Raw genomic sequence first — 19,179 nt, 5'->3', positions numbered from 1 at the left:
AACAACCAGAAAAGTACAAAGAAGAATGCTAGAATTAATGTTTCTAAAAAGAAGAATTCAAGAAAGGATTTCAATAAGCTCACCGAGATTCATTTAAATGGAGAGAAATTATGATAGCTTATCAGCAATCTGACACAGGAAAAATGGACACCATTACATTACACAGTACCAAAATTGTGAATTTTTTTCTTCAGTTTTAAGGAATGAATTTTCCTTGATTCACATACAGGTTTGATTTCTCAAAACATCCAACTCTAGAGTGAGAGTTTTAACGACAATGATATAAAATCATGTGTTGGGCAGAAATCAAGGCTTACGTTGAAAAGATTGTGGCATCTATTAGTATTTCTGGATTGTAACTGCTAAACTGAACTGCAACATAATCCATGTGATCACTGGGCATCTTCCTGATTGTAATAACCACCAGAATCCATTTTGCCACCATATACACACTTTTGATGGCCCAAGTCATCGGTTTACCATCAAATATGAAATTTGGGGTCAAAATTCGGGTCTGTGGTATTGGGTAATGAAGTAGTAAATAGACTTTTTAAAAAGGTATCCTCTCCTTTTTTAAAAAAAACAAGTTTTAACAAATTATTGCTGATGTTCTGACTGCATGTACATTCACATTGCTTTTTATCTTTAAAAGACATCACTTTTGGAGCTTGGGCACCGCACCCCCCGCAACTTCTACCCTCTCGCTTTCTGTTACCATGCCAATGGTTATTAGCTCTCCCACTAAAGGGACCTAAACCTCACTTCCCACAAAATCTATTGAGCACTTACTATATGGGAGCATGAAACAATGGTTTGTAATTCCCAGCATGGCTTTCCCCTACCCAGCCCCCCACCATCCTCACTGAAAGGTTTTAGATCTAACATCTTGCTTGATCAAAGACTTTTGCATCAAAGTGAAAGGAACAAAGAACAGGACAGATGTCTAGATTTACTTTAATTTTCCACTGGATTCCATCCACTGAGAGAAGAGTTCAGTTGCCTTCTGGATGCAAGGAGCATGGTTCAGGTAACAGGCCAGTCTTAAGATGGTTGATCGAAGCATCCTGTCCCAGACAGAGCCCTTGTCACTCCAGCTTTGCGTGTCAATCACTGGCTTAAAATATCGGAGAATGTAATGCTGCAGAAAGCACAGGATGATTTACAGAGAGGCTAAATTTAGTACTTACCACAGCTCTTACCCATTGAAAGGGGTCAACTTTAAACTGTCTGCATGAATCTTCCCCAAACACAGAATTATTTGTATTTTTCTCCTCATTTTCTGGGCCCCACCTACCATACTTAAATGGAGTTTTTACATTAAAAATAGGATTTAATTTCCTATCTGAGGGGTGAATATCAATTGACAAAAGATAAAAATCACATTTAGGAGGAATATTTTGCTCATGATCCTGATGGGATCTTCTTAGGTTGGTGATGACAAGGAGTGAGGATTTCCAACCATTCAGGGCAGTGGTCTTGACTGTGCCATCAGCCAGTTCCCTCGGCTTCTTAAAGATTTATCCCCAGGAGGTCACACAAACAGACCAAGACTCATCCATCCTCCAGACACTCTGTTTACTTAGTGAATTTTCTGGAAGTGATACAAACCTTGAGGTTTTCCGTGACATCTGAAACATTCTTTCTGTCCATCATGTGGTAAAACAATTCTAAGTATTCCAGACCTTTGAGAAGTGCAGGGATGCTTGCTTCATGTTGGAGATAGCGAGTCAGGTCAAGGGCTTTGTCTAGGGTCAACCTTCCTGCACTGAGGGACGAAACAAGTTATTGTTGGTTTGTACGTATCTTATAGTTCTTAATATTCTTAATATGAACACAAATATGATCTAGAGAGCAATAACAGGAGCAGTTCATTATAGCTAGACCATTGGGTTTAAGTCCTATTTCTGCCACTGACTAGCTGTATGATCTTGGGCAAATTACCGAACCTCTCCGGGCCTCAGTTTCATGCCCTGTACATGAAGATAATATTAGTATCTTCTACTGTTGTAAGTATCAAATGACTTCATATGTGTAGAGTGCTTAGAGTCATTCCTAGCACACAGTAAGAGCTTTATAAGTGAAATATTAGCTAATATTAATATTTAGTACCAAATAATATCAAGGTTTTCATATGTTATGTCGTTCTCTAATTGTTTCATTTGTGGATTTGAATTGTTCCTTCAAGTGAATTTGGAACTTTGAGGACAGGGGCTGTGTCTTTTCTTTTTTTAATGTCCCTCCTAGAGCCTAACAGAGAAGTAGTGATTATTCTGAGTGGGACAAAAAAAGTACTTTCATCTTTTTTTAGAATCTATTTAGATTCCAAAGTTATATGCCTTCTCTGTATTTTCTTTTTAATGAGAAGAACAAACAACAAAACTATTATTCTGAATACCAAAACATTAGGGCCTCTTCTGCCAAGGAAATAAACCATTATATTGTCATTTTTGCAAAGTGGTTCTCACATGTGCTTGACAGGACTTGTGTTTGCACACGGTCTGTAAGCTATTATTGTCAGCATCCGACTCCCAGATTAAGCATAATAGTTTGATATGGAAACAGATTCCAGAACAAAGGACGTCTCTGTTGAATTTTTCGTTAACCTAATGTGCTACCTCCTTGGGGTTTTTAAAATGTTCAATTCTTATCTAAAAAGAGGGAACTGAAACTAGAAAGAAGTGAAATTAAAAAGAACCAACTTTTGTTTGTGACTTTACTCTTCTTAAACACAATGATACACTGCTTTAAAACAGACTTATGGAAAAATTTCCACAATTTTTTTCTGAAGATGGAGCGCTAAACCATATGCACTCTGATTCTATGGTTTCCTGTATTTTTAAATGTATTAATCTACCAAATGTCACGATTCCTTCCCATATGTGTGTCATGATGTACAGTGCTGTTGATACCCTAGAGGATTAGCAACAGGAAAAACTAGGTAAAATATCCTCTTCAAAACACAATGTCTTAAACAATTTCTATTAAATAATACTAATAATACCAACAGTTAACATTTATTGAACAGGTACTGTGCTTAGTGCTTTATCGGCATTATCTTATGCAATCCTTGAAACAAGCCTTTATATTAGATATTATTATTTAAAGCTGGAATTTTAAAGACTAGAGAAGTTTTAAAGACTAGACCATTTAGGCTTGAAATGTTTAGATAATTTGCCCAAGGTCAAACAAAAATTGAAGAGGTAATACTTGAGTCATCTATTTTAAACCAAAATTTGTACTCTTAATTAACTTCATTAACCTGTCCACCTAGTGAAGAAATATTATTGTTTTCCACTGATTCATTAGTAACTGTAGAGTTCCTTCTGCTAAATTTAGACAACCCATAAATTTATTGGCTAGAAAGAGCAAAAAAGATTTTGCGACTACTTGAAAGATTGGCTTTCATTTGCTAAATTGTCAATATTCTTCAGTGTTCGTATTCTTACATTTTTAATCTCTCTTCTCTGCAATCTACTCAGAGCTTCTCCTTTGAGCCGACAGACCTCCTTCAATGAACCGTGGCCTACTTCTCACCTAGTCTATCAAGTGTCCATCCACTCAAATGTGGGATGGCCACATCCTGGCCAATCCTGGCCTCCAATGTGCTCTGCTACCAGTGTTCCTAAGACATGTGGGGCTGAGGATTAAGCTTTCAATCTCTCCTTTTCTCCTAACTAGAGATTCTGTAGTTATACGGAGAAGCTTCTCCTGAGAGGTGTCCTGCTGGTTACTCTCACTCAATTTGACCTAGATAAACATCTGAAAGGAAATAATATGTCACACTGAATAAAATGAATATAGTAATTCTCAGAATAGGAAAAGCTTACAATGCACAATACTCCACCTGATCCCCAATTTTTTTTCCATTGGTGATCTTGTGACCTGATTTATTCTACATATTATTCTGCTGATAATCAATGAGAAAAGAAAGAAAACACTTTGTCTTTCCAGGAAAGTCTAAGGAGGAATATACAAAAGTAGCCAATTTCTCCTTCATTTCCCTTTCAATTTCATATTTCTTCAGTGTGAACAAAGGAACAAATGGATTGTGCACTAGATTTAACATTTAAAATCATAAAGGTTAAGACTATATTACACTTGACTGTAAAGATGAAAATTATAATAGATTTTATAAAGAAGAAAAGAGAAATGACCCAAATAAATAAAATCATGAATGAAAGAAGAGAGATCACAACCAACACCAAAGAAATACAAACAATTATAAGAACATATCATGAGCAACTATATGCCAGCAAATTAGATAATCTGGAAGAAATGGATGCATTCCTAGAGATGTATAAACTATCAAAACTGAACCAGGAAGAAATAGAAAACCTGAACAGACCTATAACCACTAAGGAAATTGAAGCAGTCATCAAAAATCTCCCAACAAACAAGAGCCCAGGGCCAGATGGCTTCCCAGGGAAATTCTACCAAACATTTAAAAAAGAATTAATACCTATTCTTCTGAAACTGTTCCAAAAAATAGAAATGGAAGGAAAACTTCCAAACTCATTTTATGAGGCCACCATTACCTTGATCCCAAAACCAGAAAAAGACCCCATCAAAAAGGAGAATTACAGACCAATATCCCTGATGAACATGGATGCAAAAATTCTCACCAAAATACTAGCCAATAGGATCCAACAGTACATTAAAAGGATTATTCACCACGACCAAGTGGGATTTATTCCTGGCCTGCAAGGTTGGTTCAACATCCACAAATCAATCACTGTGATACAATACATTAATAAAAGAAAGAACAAGAATCATATGATCCTCTCAATAGATGCAGAAAAAGCATTTGACAAAGTACAGCATCCTTTCTTGATCAAAACTCTTCAGAGTATAGGGATAGAGGATACATACCTCAATATCATGAAAGCCATCTATGAAAAACCCACAGCAAGTATCATTCTCAATGGGGAAAAACTGAGAGCTTTCCCCCTATGGTCAGGAACACGGCAGGGATGTCCACTATCACCACTGCTATTCAACATAGTACTAGAAGTCCTAGGCACAGCAATCAGACAACAAAAAGAAATAAAAGGCATCCAAATCATCAAAGAAGAAGTCAAACTCTCACTCTTTGCAGATGATATGATACTTTATGTGGAAAACCCAAAAGACTCCACCCCAAAACTGCTAGAACTCATATAGGAATTCAGTAAAGTGGCAGGATATAAAATCAATGCACAGAAATCAGTGGCATTCCTATACACCACCACCAAGACAGAAGAAAGAGAAATTAAGGAGTCAATCCCATTTATAATTGCACCGCAAACCATAAGATACCTAGGAATAAATCTAACTAAAGAGGCAAAGGATCTGTACTCAGAAAACTATAAAATACTCATGAAAGAAATTGAAGAAGACACAAAGAAATGGAAAAAGATTCCATGCTCATGGACTGGAAGAGCAAATATTGTGAAGATGTCAATGCTACCTAGAGCAATCTATACATTTAATGAAATCCCTATCAAAATACCATCCACTTTTTTCAATGAAATGGAACAAATAATCCTAAAATTTGTATGGAACCAGGAAAGACCCGAATAGCCAGAGGAATGTTGAAAAAGAAAATCAAAGCTGGTGGCATCACAATTCCAGTCTTCAAGCTCTATTACAAAGCCGTAATCATCAAGACAGTATGATACTGGCACAAAAACAGACACATAGATCAATGGAACAGAATAGAGAGCCCAGAAACGGACCCTTAACTCTATGGTCAACTAATCTTCGACAAAGCAGGGAAGAATGTCCAATGGAAAAAAGACAGTCTCTTCAACAAATGGTGTTGGGAAAATTGGACAGCCATATGCAGAAGAATAAAACTGGACCATTTCCTTATACCACACACAAAAATAGACTCAAAATGGTTGAAAGACCTAAATGTGAGACAGGAGTCCATCAAAATCCTAAAGGAGAACACAGCAACAACCTCTTCGACCTCAGCCGCAGCAACTTCTCCCTAGAAACATTGCCAAAGGCAAGGGAAGCAAGGGCAAAAATGAACTATTGGGACTTCATCAAGATAAAAAGCTTTTGCACAGCAAAAGAAACAATCAACAAAGCCAAAAGACAACCGACAGAATGGGAGAAGATATTTGCAAATGACATATCAGATAAAGGGCTAGTATCCAAAATCTATAAAGAACTTATCAAACTCAACATCCAAAGAACAGATAATCCAATCAAGAAATGGGCAGAAGACATGAACAGACATTTTTCCAAAAAAGATATCCAAATGGCCAACAGACACATGAAAAAGTGTTCAACATTGCTCAGCATCAGGGAAATCCAAATCAAAACCTCAGTGAGATACCACCTCACACCAGTCAGAATGGCTAAAATTAACAAGTCAGGAAATGAAAGATGTTGGCGGGGATGCGGAGAAAGGGGAACCCTCCTACACTGTTGGTGGGAATGCAAGCTGGGGCAGCCACTCTGGAAAACAGTATGGAGGTTCCTCAAAAAGTTGAAAATAGAGCTACCACATGACCCAGCAATTGCACTACTGGGTATTTACCCCAAAGATACAAATGTAGGGATCCGAAGGGTTATGTGCACCCCGATGTTTATAACAGCAATGTCCACAATAGCCAAACTATGGAAAGAGCCCAGATGTCCACGGACAGATGAATGGATAAAGAAGATGTGGTATATATATACAATGGAATATTATGCAGTCACTAAAAGGAGTGAAATCTTGCCATTTGCAGCGATGTGGATGCAACTGGAGGGTATTATGCTGAGCGAAATAAGTCAGTCAGAGAAAGACATGTATCATATGATCTCACTGATAGGAGGAATTCTTAATCTCAGGAAACAAACTGAGGGTTGCTGGAGTGGTGGGGGGTGGGAGGATTGGGGTGGCTGGATGATAGACATTGGGGAGGGTATGTGCTATGGTGAGCGCTGTGAATTGTGGAGGACTATTGAATCAGAGACCTGTACCTCTGAAACAAATAATACATTATATGTTAAAAAAAAAAGAAAATAGTAGGAAGGGAAAAATTGAAGGTGGGGAAATCGGAGGGGGAGATGAACCATGAGAGACTATGGACTCTGAGAAACAAACTGAGGGTTCCAGAGGGGAGGGGGGTGGGGGGATGGGTTAAGGCATGTATTGAATGGAGCACTGGGTGTTACACGCAAACAATGAATCATGGAACACTACATCAAAAACTAATGATGTAATGTATGGTGATTAACATAACAATAAATTTTTTTTAAAAAGACTATATTACACTTTTTGTTCAACAGATTACATAGGTATTTGGTGAAACCACAAGCTACTCACCTAAATTTTAAACCTGGAGTCAAAACCTTAAATGCTTAAATGCTCACCCTAAGTGAGTGAAGCAGGCCACTCATGTACCATTTGGGACTTTGGTGCATGGGACAGTGAAGGCCTGGCTTCAGGAAGGATCTGCCACTGCACCCTCCTCTATGTGGAAATGAAGGTCCACAGTTGCCACACCTTCTCACTTTCAAAAGAGACTCCAGAAGTCAGGATTTGTATATAAATTTCCCCACATTTTAAAATGTCAGATTACATGTTTAAATACTGTATGGGTCAAAACACCTTATCTGTAGGTAGGCTTTGGTCTAAGTGGCCAGTATTTGACCTTCATTCAGATCCATCTCATACAAATGACCAACACTGAATATTTAATTTTGAAATCTAGCATATCTGGTTGTGAATAAGTTATTTCCTGTGAAATCAGATGAAATTTTGCATTACCTTACTAGCTGAAATGCATCATGAATCAGACCTAGTCTGTCCTTAGGTCTGAGAAGTGTGTGGTTCTGATTCAGCTGTGTAATAAGTTGGTCCCATCCGTGCCCCTCATAGTGGACAATGTAGTAGCCATTTGAGTCCACATTGAATTTCACCCAACTGGCATTTTCAGACAATTCCAGAGTATCTAGGAGGAGGAAATTGGCATAGCATTTTGTTATCAGCATACATACCAGGACATCTCCAAAACTGTTAGTTCTCATGCTATTACTAATTAATCAGTGGGAAGACACAAAGTTTTGGGAGAATCATTATGATATTCATTTTCATAGTCTACTGAATGGGTTTTTTTTGTGGATTATGGTCTTATTAAATTGATAAATAAGTTAATTCATAGGAAAAGGGCTGCTAAATTTGTTCTCAAAAGCAGTCTCTGCAGGTCTAAGAGTCCCAGTTAACCAGATGATAAGCATGATTGGAATTTGACTTAATTCATTTGTGGCCTTGTTACTGGTCACTGAAATATGCATATGTAAATAGATGATCCATTGGTCTAGTCCTCATTTTGGATGAAATAAGGATTCCAGGTTGAACATGACATTATGATGGAAACCCTCTCACATTTCAGTGAGGTGTTCAAAAGAGAAATTAAAATTATATTATGTATTTTTAATATGACAGACACTATACAATGTGGTAAAAATAACATTATCATATTCTCTCAACAGTTCTGTGAGACCTAGTCCCCATTCAAAATAAGATGAGAAAATTGAAGCTCAGGAGGAGTAAAGAAATTTTCTTGGGGTCACACATCTAATAGGTGACATAGTAAGGAGTTGAATCCAGGGCCAATTCGTTCCAAAGTGCATGCTTTTTTCCAATACATATTTTTGCCTTGTGGCATAAGCATTGGGTTAGTAGTTCTTAAGAGATATAAGATAGAAAGCCATCATTTCTTGATATAAATACAAGCCTGTCTCTAAATGCTAAAAGCACAAAGGAAACTTCCCACTGAATAAAAAATTCAAATTTTCCAACTAAAGGGCTCTTTTAGTAACTAATAAATGGAGAAATAAGAACTTCCCCAAATATGAATCTTTTATTATGAGATTTACTTATAGTACCTTTCCTCCAAATAACCCAGAACATGTTTAATTTCAGAATTGAAACACCTGTTTGGCTAATGAGTTCATTACCTGTCCTTGATTTTAGAACGTGTCTATGGATCACATTAGAGGAACTCGTGGAGTAGGTCAGTGGAATATGCCAGAGGTACCTATGTCAGAAAATAGAGATTGTTACAGACTAAATGAATAGCCCTTTTTCTGTTCACACTGTTAGACTCAGATAGGCTGTAAAAGGCACCTAATGGCCCATCTTTCACACCTTCAGTGGCCTTATAAATTTTACAGGCTAAGACTTGCAGATCTTGAGTATGCAAAAATTCTTCCATATGATTATATGTATACCTAGTTGAGCTCTGTCACAATTATCTGTGCCACCGCTGTCCAAATCTCATACCACAAATTCTGCTGATTGTTTTCTTCTAAGCAAGAGAAAAAAAAATCCAATCTTCCTTTCATATTTCCAAAAACTCTGGCGGCCTGATATTAATTCAAATAACCAAAGAAAACTTCAAGAAAAGCCTCAAGAGATAACGATCTGACCTCAGTATGATTTCCACTTATCCTTTTGTTCAACAAAGCCACCCACACCCAACGCCTGCACTGGTAAGTAACTGTAAGTGGTCACCAAAGCCACAGTCTAGGATCTGCAGATCAGCCAAGTCCAGGGAGCAGAAAAGCAGAATGGATTGGAGGAAAAGACCAATTTCAATGGTACTCTGGTTACTTTTCAAATGTTATTTACTACAGTAAATAACAGAAATCAGCTAGTGTTTTTTTGACTTGCTAACAGGTTCTAGAATTCATTTCCTCTATCACACCAAGCCATATTAGCTATAGTAGTCTTGCACATGTAAAATGATGTGCTTGAAAATACCAACAGGTATAAAGCAGAAAGAGGAATAATTGAGGATGTACCTATTGGTCTTCAGTAAAATATAAAACAATGAAAGAAACAGCATACGCTGACTTTATCTAGCTAAATGTCAGAAGAGATAATCAACCTGCCAACCCGTAAAGTATCGATAATTAACAAAGCAACTGAAAAACTTATACAAAAAGGTAAAAATGGACACGTAGATATTGCCAAGATTTAACAGAATGATCTGGATTGATCTTGGCTCCAGAAGGAAAGGAATTTTTTCCCAGTAAACATAGCTGGGAGTGTAAAAGAGGGAGAGTAGCATTTCATGAGTTTGGATAGGCATGACTTGGACAGTAAGAATTTTATAAGAATCATCTAAATACTGCCTCGGAGGAAAAATACACATCATTGTAATAGATATTTGTTATCCTGGCCCATCCACACCATTGAACTCCCTCGTGACATTCTGATAAGTTACAAAAGCGTGAATCCCGCCTTCCCAGTAACGAATCAAACATTAAATTTTCCAGGCTGTGTTGTCAAGATATAAATTATTTTAAGCTCTCTGAGGTTCAGACTTCAGAAGGGCACACAGAAAAATGAAATGATGTGTACACAGAGAAGTGGCATAACAGTTGCTGTTGGATTGGAAACAGGCAACTGACCAAATAGAAAAGAAAAACAATATATTCTCTGTGTCAAAGACCCTGAATTTGCTTCTGATTCTCAGAAAACTTCTACAATTGTTATTAGACAGATAACATCCCTAGAAAAAGAAATAACAATCATAAGAGCCAGTACAGATGCACTTGTATTATTTCATTTAAAATTGTCCTCCTTCATCTCATGGATAGAACTAATAGATCAGAGAAATGTGGACAGTGTTGTGTTTCTTGATTTTAGTAACGCCTTGAACGCATCTTCTTAGGATAGGCTGGTGAACAAGATGATAGTACGGTTCATTGGATTTACTTTCATTATTACCATGACACATCATATGTTTTAAGACATCCCGTTTATAGTCAGTTACTGAAAAACAAAAGGCCACAAGAGGTTTAATTCACAGGATTCACAGGAAGGTAATTCACTGCCTAGGGGATATATTTTCTCTTCTGATAAGATGTGTAGCTGTCGTAACACTTTCTAGGTATGCGCTAGTCACACAACTATGAGGCCCCAGAAATCGAGGATGGAAAAGAGTAGGACATATTTCAACAGAAATATAAACTGACCGCGCTCTGCATCAGAGCTGAGCGGCTGCTGCGGAATTACTAAGAACAGAGCTGCGCGGCAAGGCCGTCGGGGCCCGCCCGAAGCTCCTTAAGTCTGTTGTCAAGGCTAGTTCGGGCCTCTGATTCCTGTGCAGAAAGAGCATCCACCACGTTGCCAGAGAAACTGAAAGAAAGCTAATGGAACAAGGAGCAAGCTGAGATGAAGTGACCCAGGTGAACAGAAGAAAAGCAGCCACCTCTCCTGCAGGGCCCTCCATTCAGGGTCCTCTTTGAAAACACCGCTCAGGAAGCGCTCCTGCTGCAGCCTGAGGGAACGCCCTTCTCGTGTAACCACCACCAGGGCGATTCCTTTCTGCTGAGTCCACGTCGTCATCATCTCCTTGACCTCCACGTTTTCCCCTAGGAAGGCGAGCTGAAATGACAAGTGACTTTGGTGACTCGAGACAGAGGAGAGCAGAAACGCAGATCTCCTTGGATGCCAGAAACAAGGCTTGAGGAGGAAGAGGGAAGGCTTCCCGCTGTCACCTAGGGGCTGGAACGGGAGCAGGGCTGCCCCAGCGCAGCTCTCTGCAAGTTAACTGAAGGAGGGATGTGTGCGGCAGCTAGAGGGTTAACATGTGGTGGCAAAGTCCCAGAGGAAGGCCTTGCTTGAGCCTGGAGCCTCCCTCCTGCTCCATTTAAAAAACAAAACAAAACAAAACAAAACAGGAAAAACAAAAACCCACCTCTCCATTCTAAGAACAGTGGAGTGGAGGTGTTTAGGAGAGAAATGTCTACCTTTAGGGGAGCGTTAAATATTCCAAAAGAACTATATCAATACATGTCTATTGAATGGAGAACAAAACCTCTAGCTTCCTAGCTTCTGTTATCGATTTCTGACCACTGGATTATGCTGAATCTTCCTTTAAAAACTACAATTTATGGGATTACCGTGACTCTTTTTAAAAAGAGTTCCCCTTTTCTTTCATGGTGACTTTTCTTTCTTCTCTACTAAAGTGTTCCACTAACTTCCCAGAAGTAAACAAAAAGACGGGGCCTCAAGAAAACCATTCACTATATTTCCAAACCTCACATACTTGCTTTGGCATCTTTCTGAGCCTGGAAGATGCCAATGCAGCACTAACCACGCAGAGGAATTCTGAGCTGAGATATTTTTAGCTAGCAGTGGGGTTGTGGGAAAGCTGAATTATAACAACAAAAATATAGTAGTAACAGCATCATCCCCCTAAATGGCCTCTACATTCCTTTTTCAGTCAACTTTGTTTCAAGGAAAATTGTGGAACTCTCTTCCTTTCCAGTTATTTAAAGGGACAGTTGATGGGGCACCTGGGTGGCTCAGTCAGTTAAATGTCCAACTCTTGGTTTCAGCTCAGGTCATGATCTCATGGGTCAGGGGATCGGATGGAGCCCCACGTCAGGCTCCCCCCTGAATGGGGAGCCTGCTTGAAGATTCTCTCCCTCTGCCCCTCCCCCCACTCTAGCACTCTCTCTCTCTCTCTAATAAATAAATAAATCTTTAAAAAAAATAAAGGGACAGTTAGGCTCATCTACATACTCACTTTGGGTATGTGATGCCCCAGACCTCTTCTACTCTATAAGTTTCTTTATACTTACTGTATTGCTTGTCATCTTGGAATCAGAATAACAAAATTCACCAGATGTAAAATCACCTAGACAGCTCTATAAAACAAGAATGGAAGAACACCACCATTTGGGTACTGATAGTTGGCTGAATATGCATATTAGACATGAATGTAGACATTTAATAGCTGTATGAAAATTTAATTGATCCAGACATGGTATGGAGCACAGCAATTCATGAAAATGGAAAAAAAAAAGCATCTCTGTAGTGACCATAGGAAATCCACAAACTTACTTACATACATAAAACAAAAAGTAATTTTTGTGGATTTCCTATAGTCACTGCAAAGATGCCTTTTTTTGCCTTTTTTTTCATTTTCATGAATTGCTATGCTCCTTACCATGTCTGTCTAGATCAATTAAATTTATATATGCGTGTATATATATATATACACGCATATATTTCAAGTTTTCTAAAGAAGTACAATGTAGTAGAATAGCTGTTTTAAAAATTAGTTTGTTGAATTTTTCTTTCATTTCTTCTCTTTCCTCTGGGAAAGGTCCTACTTTATTCTTTTATTGGGCATCCTACTCATGCCCCTGTTTAGCATTTAGGCAACTGTGTCTAGTACTAACCTTCTCCTACTGTATCACAAATCCCTTGATTGGGAAGAGGGAATGCCTTTGCTTACCTGGGCATTCCCAATGACTACCACAGTAGCATATAAAGAGAATAATAACTTTTGAATTCAGAATTAAATGAGACCTAAGCAAATCAACAACTTGTCAATCAACCCTTAAATAACTAAGACTTAATGCTTAAGGGGAACTGTAAATGGAAAAATAACACACACACTTTCCAAGGCTCTCAAATGCTTTTAAATGATTTTATGAAAAATAACAACAAAGAATTCCTCTAATTCCCAATTTGCTATTGACATGTATTAGAAATGATGTTACATGACACAGTGCTGAGTAAGATATTTACAGGAATTTATCATTTTCATACCACAGTTTCAGTTGGCATCAGAAAGTGGTCAACTAGACCTGAGGACCTTTAGGGAAAGGTTAGATGGGAGACTTTCCTGATAACTAGGAAGAAGCTGTGATGTAATTAAGAAAATAAATACTGAACTTGGAATCAGAAGATAGATCTCAAGTACTGGTTCCATCATGGCATGGTGTATATATAACCTTGGCGCCAATCTCTCCCTCAGTATTACTTTTCCCACCTATAAAATGGGGCAAGAATGCCTACCTTCTTCTTGAGATAGCTAATAAGCATGATATGACAAAAATTAACATAGGAATATTCACAGTTGGCCTAAAAGAATCCTGCAATTGTTGGCCAAATTTCTCCTTTAATATCCCCCCAATACCCACTATGCACACCAAAGACAGATTGTTCCTTGTTGAAGAAAGGCAAGGTTAATGTCTACATACACACACACACACACACACACACACACACACACACACACACACACAAAGCAAATGAGAGGGGGAAAGTGAGGGATGGGAGAGAAAAGCAATGTGAGGCTTGTTGAGAAGTTTAGGAGGACTCTGGAGAGAGAGCATCTAGATTGTCAGCAGGAGGTGATAGAAACGGATAAAGAGCACTTACATAGGTTGTATTAAGGACTGTGTATTTCAGTCCCTTTTATGGTTTTCAAGAAATGTGAACAAAAGATTTGAGCTATGTTGAAAAAATGTTTAATGACTTTGACTACAAAATCACACATAAATTATTAGACCACAAGGGTTCAGACTTTATAAGAGCATTAAAAAAATCAAATGAGATAATGCACTTGAAATATCATTTTAAACTATTACGTGCTATGTAAATATTGAACAATATTATGACTGTCCCCGGGCCATAAGTGCTTATAAGGAAGAGAAGACCCCTTCTGTCTACAATGGCTTAGGGTTTGTCTACCTGTATGAGCCCTGCCAGTCCAATAATTCTGTGAAAGATTATTTTACTCACAGTTGAAAATTTAAGAATATTTTAATAATTATTAGAATCCTCTGAGTTGACTGCATGTTTTCTTTGTTTTACCTATTATACTACATGAATCCCAATGACAAAGAGACCAAGAGTTCCCTAATTAACAATTAATTGTTTATTAATCACAATGCTAGGTGCTGTGGCATTAAAAAAAAGAATAGATATGATTCTTGTTCTTAAGCAAATTTTATTAGTCTCACCATTGTTATTACTGAACCATTATAAACTAATAAAAGAGAATGTCACTGTGTAGAACAGATTCATAAATGCGCTTCTAGGTATTGAGCAGAAAGGCAAAACACTGAGGGGTGGAGTAGCCTGTAAGGAGGAGGTAAAATCTCAGCTAGAACTCAAAAGATGGATGGCAAGAAAAAAAGTGCATTTCAGGTAGCAAGGGCCCTCAAAACAAAAACGTGATGACATAAGGATTGAGTAGGATTTCTCCCTATGAGGGAGAAGATGTGTCTCATGCAAAGGAGAATACCTGCTGGACAATAAAGTTGAGAAGGTAGAGTTCAACCTTAAAATTTGGGCAGGGAAGATTAGATATTCATGGCAGGAATTACAAAGTCATTAAAGATTTTGGAAAATGGGGAGATAAAAGTATCAGGTTAACTATAGAAGGGAACCAAAGAGAAGGAGACCAGATATCAAAGGCCTGTGACTATCCCATGATGGGTGGCATCCTGGTTTAGTGTGGTGCCAGAGGAAAAAGGAACATGCTGCCTTCTATGGACCCTGGCAATGTAGAAAGTGGAAGAGATATTGGTTGGCTGACAGTACAACTATTTATAAACCTTCACAATTAGCCTGTTACATTTTAGGCTCAACAACAGTTTCTGTTACCCAATATATGACTTACATTTGACAGACTGCTCCACAAGTCATCATTTTTAGCATTTCCATAACTGAACCTCTTTAAGTAGTAAATAATTCCTTTGTGGAATTTCTCCTCATTCAGAAAATCCTTGAGCATATTCAAAATACAAGCTCCCTTAAAAAATAAAGAAAGAAAGACAACAAACAAAAAAAGAAGATAAAGAAAAAGGTTGTATGATTTGTTTTTAAAGGAAGCTTAAATCTTATGGAACATGCGTAATGTCTGAAAAATGAACATCAAATACAAGAAACATAGAACAGGTGGCGGTAACCTGCAACCAATTAAGTTCAACTGCTGATCTTACAAGCCTTGTTATATTTCTCCTGAAAGCAGAGCTCCCACCTGCCCACAGCATTTACTACCTTGTTATAGGAAACTGCATCAAACATTTCCGCTATCTGAGTAGGAGTTTCTGCTTGATTGGAGATAGGACGGGATGAATTTAATGAATCTTTTTTAATTACTGCAAAACACACATCCAAAAAAGCATCATCCTAAAGAGGGAAAAAATTTTTTTCACTTTCAATTTGAAACTTTCAAAGCAAGAGAAAACACAGTAGGCTTAGGAAGATATTCGTAGAAGTAGTCAAACAATATTTCTTACAATTGATTGTAAGTTTCTTTCCCCCATCTATATTCTCCTGCCACCCATTCTCTACTTCATAAAGGTATAAATCCAACATTCCTTCAGACATTGTTTGAATGTTTACCATGTACCAGGCCCTTGGATAGAGAAAAAAAATGGTTCCCATTTAGTGAACATTCGCTATGTGCCAGGACCTTACATCTATCATCTGTGATCCTGTCAACACCCTGCAAAGTAGATGCATTATGTGCACTTTAGAAGTGAGAATATATGAAGCTTTGGGATTACACCATGGATTCAACACATAGCAAATATGAAGATCCTGACTCTGAATCCATGTCTGTCTGTACCATACTGGACCAAATGCCTACCCCAAAGAGCTACGTAACCATTACAAACCACCTTGATAGGTAGTGTTTAGACTCTTTATGCCTAAAGAAAAAGACGTGTTTGAAAAAAATCTTTTCATACATTTTGGGGAAGTGAATAGGCCTTTTGAAAATTCTAGAGGAGCATGCCCCAGTTATGCTTAATTTTCAGGTGACATGCCAAGAACTCTCCACAGGATCTCTAGCTATGGGCACCATTTTGTCCTATATCATTGTATATGGACAGTGATTTTCTTTTCTCTCACCTCACATACACAGCTGTATATTTGTGCTATTTGAGCTCTCTGTCCATAGATTTTTGGGTGAGAGATTTATGTTATGGGCTGAATTGTGTATGTGGTATGACATACAAAATTGTAAACTTACAGATTGTAGCTCTGGATATGTGGCATTAACAGAGATGAGTTCCATGTATGTTGCAAAACCTTCATTGAGCCAAATATCATTCCACCATTCCATTGTAACCAGGTTGCCAAACCACTAGGAAGCAAAGACTCAATGTTATTAGAAATTAAACAAATATTGAGGCACCTGGGTGGCTCAGTTGGTTGAACATAGGACTTGTGATTGCAGCTCAGGTCAAAATCTCAGAGTTGTGAGTTGGGGCCCCACATTCTGCTCTGCTCTGCACTCATTGGGGAGTCTGTTTAAGATTTTCTCTCTTCCTCTGCCCTTCCTCCTGGCTCTTGCACATGCGCTCTCTCTCTCTCTCTCTCTCTTAAATAAATAAATAAATCTTAAGAAAAGAAATTAAACAAACATAAAAAATTAACCTTAGCAAAAAATACAATGGATGCTAACTTCCTTCTTTCAGTGGTTAAGGCCTTTCCACTCTCTGTTACCTTTTTTTCTCCGTACAACTTCCTTCTACTGATTTCTTTGCCTTCTCTTCTCACCACCACATTTTTGCTTCTTTTTTTACTTTTCTTTCTTTTGTGTCCTTGTAGTGCCCAACTCTCCAACTTCCATTTTACTCTCCCAACATTTCCTAGCTATTAGATTTAATATTAAGGAAGAAAATAAAACCTTTTATGGGGTAAGTACAATCTCACCTTGTCCTTGATTTATGGTGATGGTCTTAGGAGAAGTATAAGCCAAAATATCTTTGGTGAGTTCACTTCTTTATATTAAGTAGCAGGTATTTAAGAGAATCATAAGAATTCTAGGACTCTGATTGCTACATAGTATTACCGATGAGGGAATTTAGTTGTTAACTTTTGCTCTGACTTCCTTCCAGGGATTAACCTGGACACTGAAGTGAATAAAGTTCTGAGATTTTAATTATACATAAATAAAATTAACAGGATGCGAAAAGGAAATCTAAATAGCAATTTACCTTTGACCTATATTTGATCTGTAACACTGGTTTTAAGTATTACTACTTTTTCATGTACTTTTGTATATTATTTAGCCTATATGCCCAATATTATCCATCTAATTTATCTGTTTCAGGGTTGCAATCTCCAGAGGGATGGGAAATTAAACAAAAAGACTCTAAGATTCAAAAGAGACTTCTTATAGTTATAGCTAGGTGTGTAGCTTCTAGCAACTGTTTAAGCTCTATTTCTTTTCTGACAACCCTCAGATCATTTTACAAGCGGGCACCAATCTTCCTGAGGGCATCTGTGAAAAAGGATGGGAGGTGTTTCCTTATTTTGAGAAGTGATGAATATGAAAAATACAAGTTGAGCTAATTTTGGTAACTTCACCAGTTAGTAAGAGTGGTTTATTCATTCATTCAATAAATATCTATTGAGAACCTACTACATTCCTGGCAACATGCCATATGTTAGAAATATAAAGATATATATAATACAGCCTCTGCCCCAATTCAAATGATGGACGTCAACTGATAGATAAATGCAATAAAACATTATGGTGCTATGATCAATGCCTGCACAAAGGATAGAGAGGATTCCAGGAGTTAAAAATAAGTTCTTCTGGGAAAGTGCATAAGTTAGTTAGGAAAGGATTAGTTTCTTGAGTCTTGCAAAGGGCCCTCAGGTATGTTGGGAATAGTGTGTGCTCTAGGCAGATTAAGTAGCAGGAGCAAAAGCACAGAGGAGCAACACAGCCTGGCACATTCAGAAATGGCAGACAGTCTAGGATAGCTAAAGCTTACGGTGTTGGTAAGAGATGAGGCTGGGGAGGTGGAGAAGGGCTTCATCTTGGGTACCTGGTATGGCATGCTATGGACTCCTGACCCACTCAGTTGGCATTGGGAGTCTTTGTTGGAGTAAATGGTCATATTGAGATCAATGGGGGAGACAAAATAGTCAAGACAAAAATTCCACTTCTGCCGGCTGCTTCAGCCCCAGACTCTGCATCTCCATGAAAGAGAAGCTATAAAAGGAAGGGCCAGAGGAGTCTCAGAGGTAGAGTTCTCCAACAATTTCCCTATAAACATTCAGTAGAAAGATTAGAAATCCCCAGATTCAGTCAAGTGCTTTAGAGCTACCAGTGACTAATGATCAAAAGCCCTGAAATGAGCCAGTGGGGAGATTCTAAACCAGAGGAAGCCACACATATGTTCTTCGAGTACAGTGCTGAGCATGGTTCCTGTGTAATTGGGCACTTAGTTCACTGCTTAAATAAAATCCAACTTATTATTATAATAATGATAAGGGATAAAGTTAAAAATGAAAAATAAGATATTACTAGCTTCTAGTAAATACAATAAAATGATATTTGTCTACGTGGTGAAAGAGAATTTCTGGGGCCCTTAATAATTCACTGTATTACTAGGGATTTTCAGAAATGAAATAGAGTG

At 37.9% G+C, this 19,179-nt stretch overlaps 1 protein-coding gene across 1 annotated transcript in view; it reads right to left on the bottom strand.

Moving 5' to 3' along the window:
* Positions 1-19,179, bottom strand: part of ERAP2 (endoplasmic reticulum aminopeptidase 2) — a 38,013-nt gene that overhangs the window by 5,762 nt on the left and 13,072 nt on the right. The window contains exons 6-14 of the mRNA XM_021699218.1: positions 16,776-16,889; positions 15,797-15,928; positions 15,417-15,548; positions 12,580-12,645; positions 11,202-11,377; positions 8,941-9,020; positions 7,748-7,931; positions 1,609-1,765; positions 954-1,138 (exon numbers count right to left, since the gene is read on the bottom strand). Of these exons, the coding sequence (XP_021554893.1) occupies positions 954-1,138; positions 1,609-1,765; positions 7,748-7,931; positions 8,941-9,020; positions 11,202-11,377; positions 12,580-12,645; positions 15,417-15,548; positions 15,797-15,928; positions 16,776-16,889 (1,226 nt within the window). The remainder of the gene's footprint in view (positions 1-953; positions 1,139-1,608; positions 1,766-7,747; positions 7,932-8,940; positions 9,021-11,201; positions 11,378-12,579; positions 12,646-15,416; positions 15,549-15,796; positions 15,929-16,775; positions 16,890-19,179) is intronic.

Source organism: Neomonachus schauinslandi, chromosome 7 (genome assembly GCF_002201575.2).
Source record: "Neomonachus schauinslandi chromosome 7, ASM220157v2, whole genome shotgun sequence".
NCBI lineage: Eukaryota > Metazoa > Chordata > Mammalia > Carnivora > Phocidae > Neomonachus > Neomonachus schauinslandi.
This window is presented reverse-complemented; position numbering and strand designations above follow the sequence as displayed.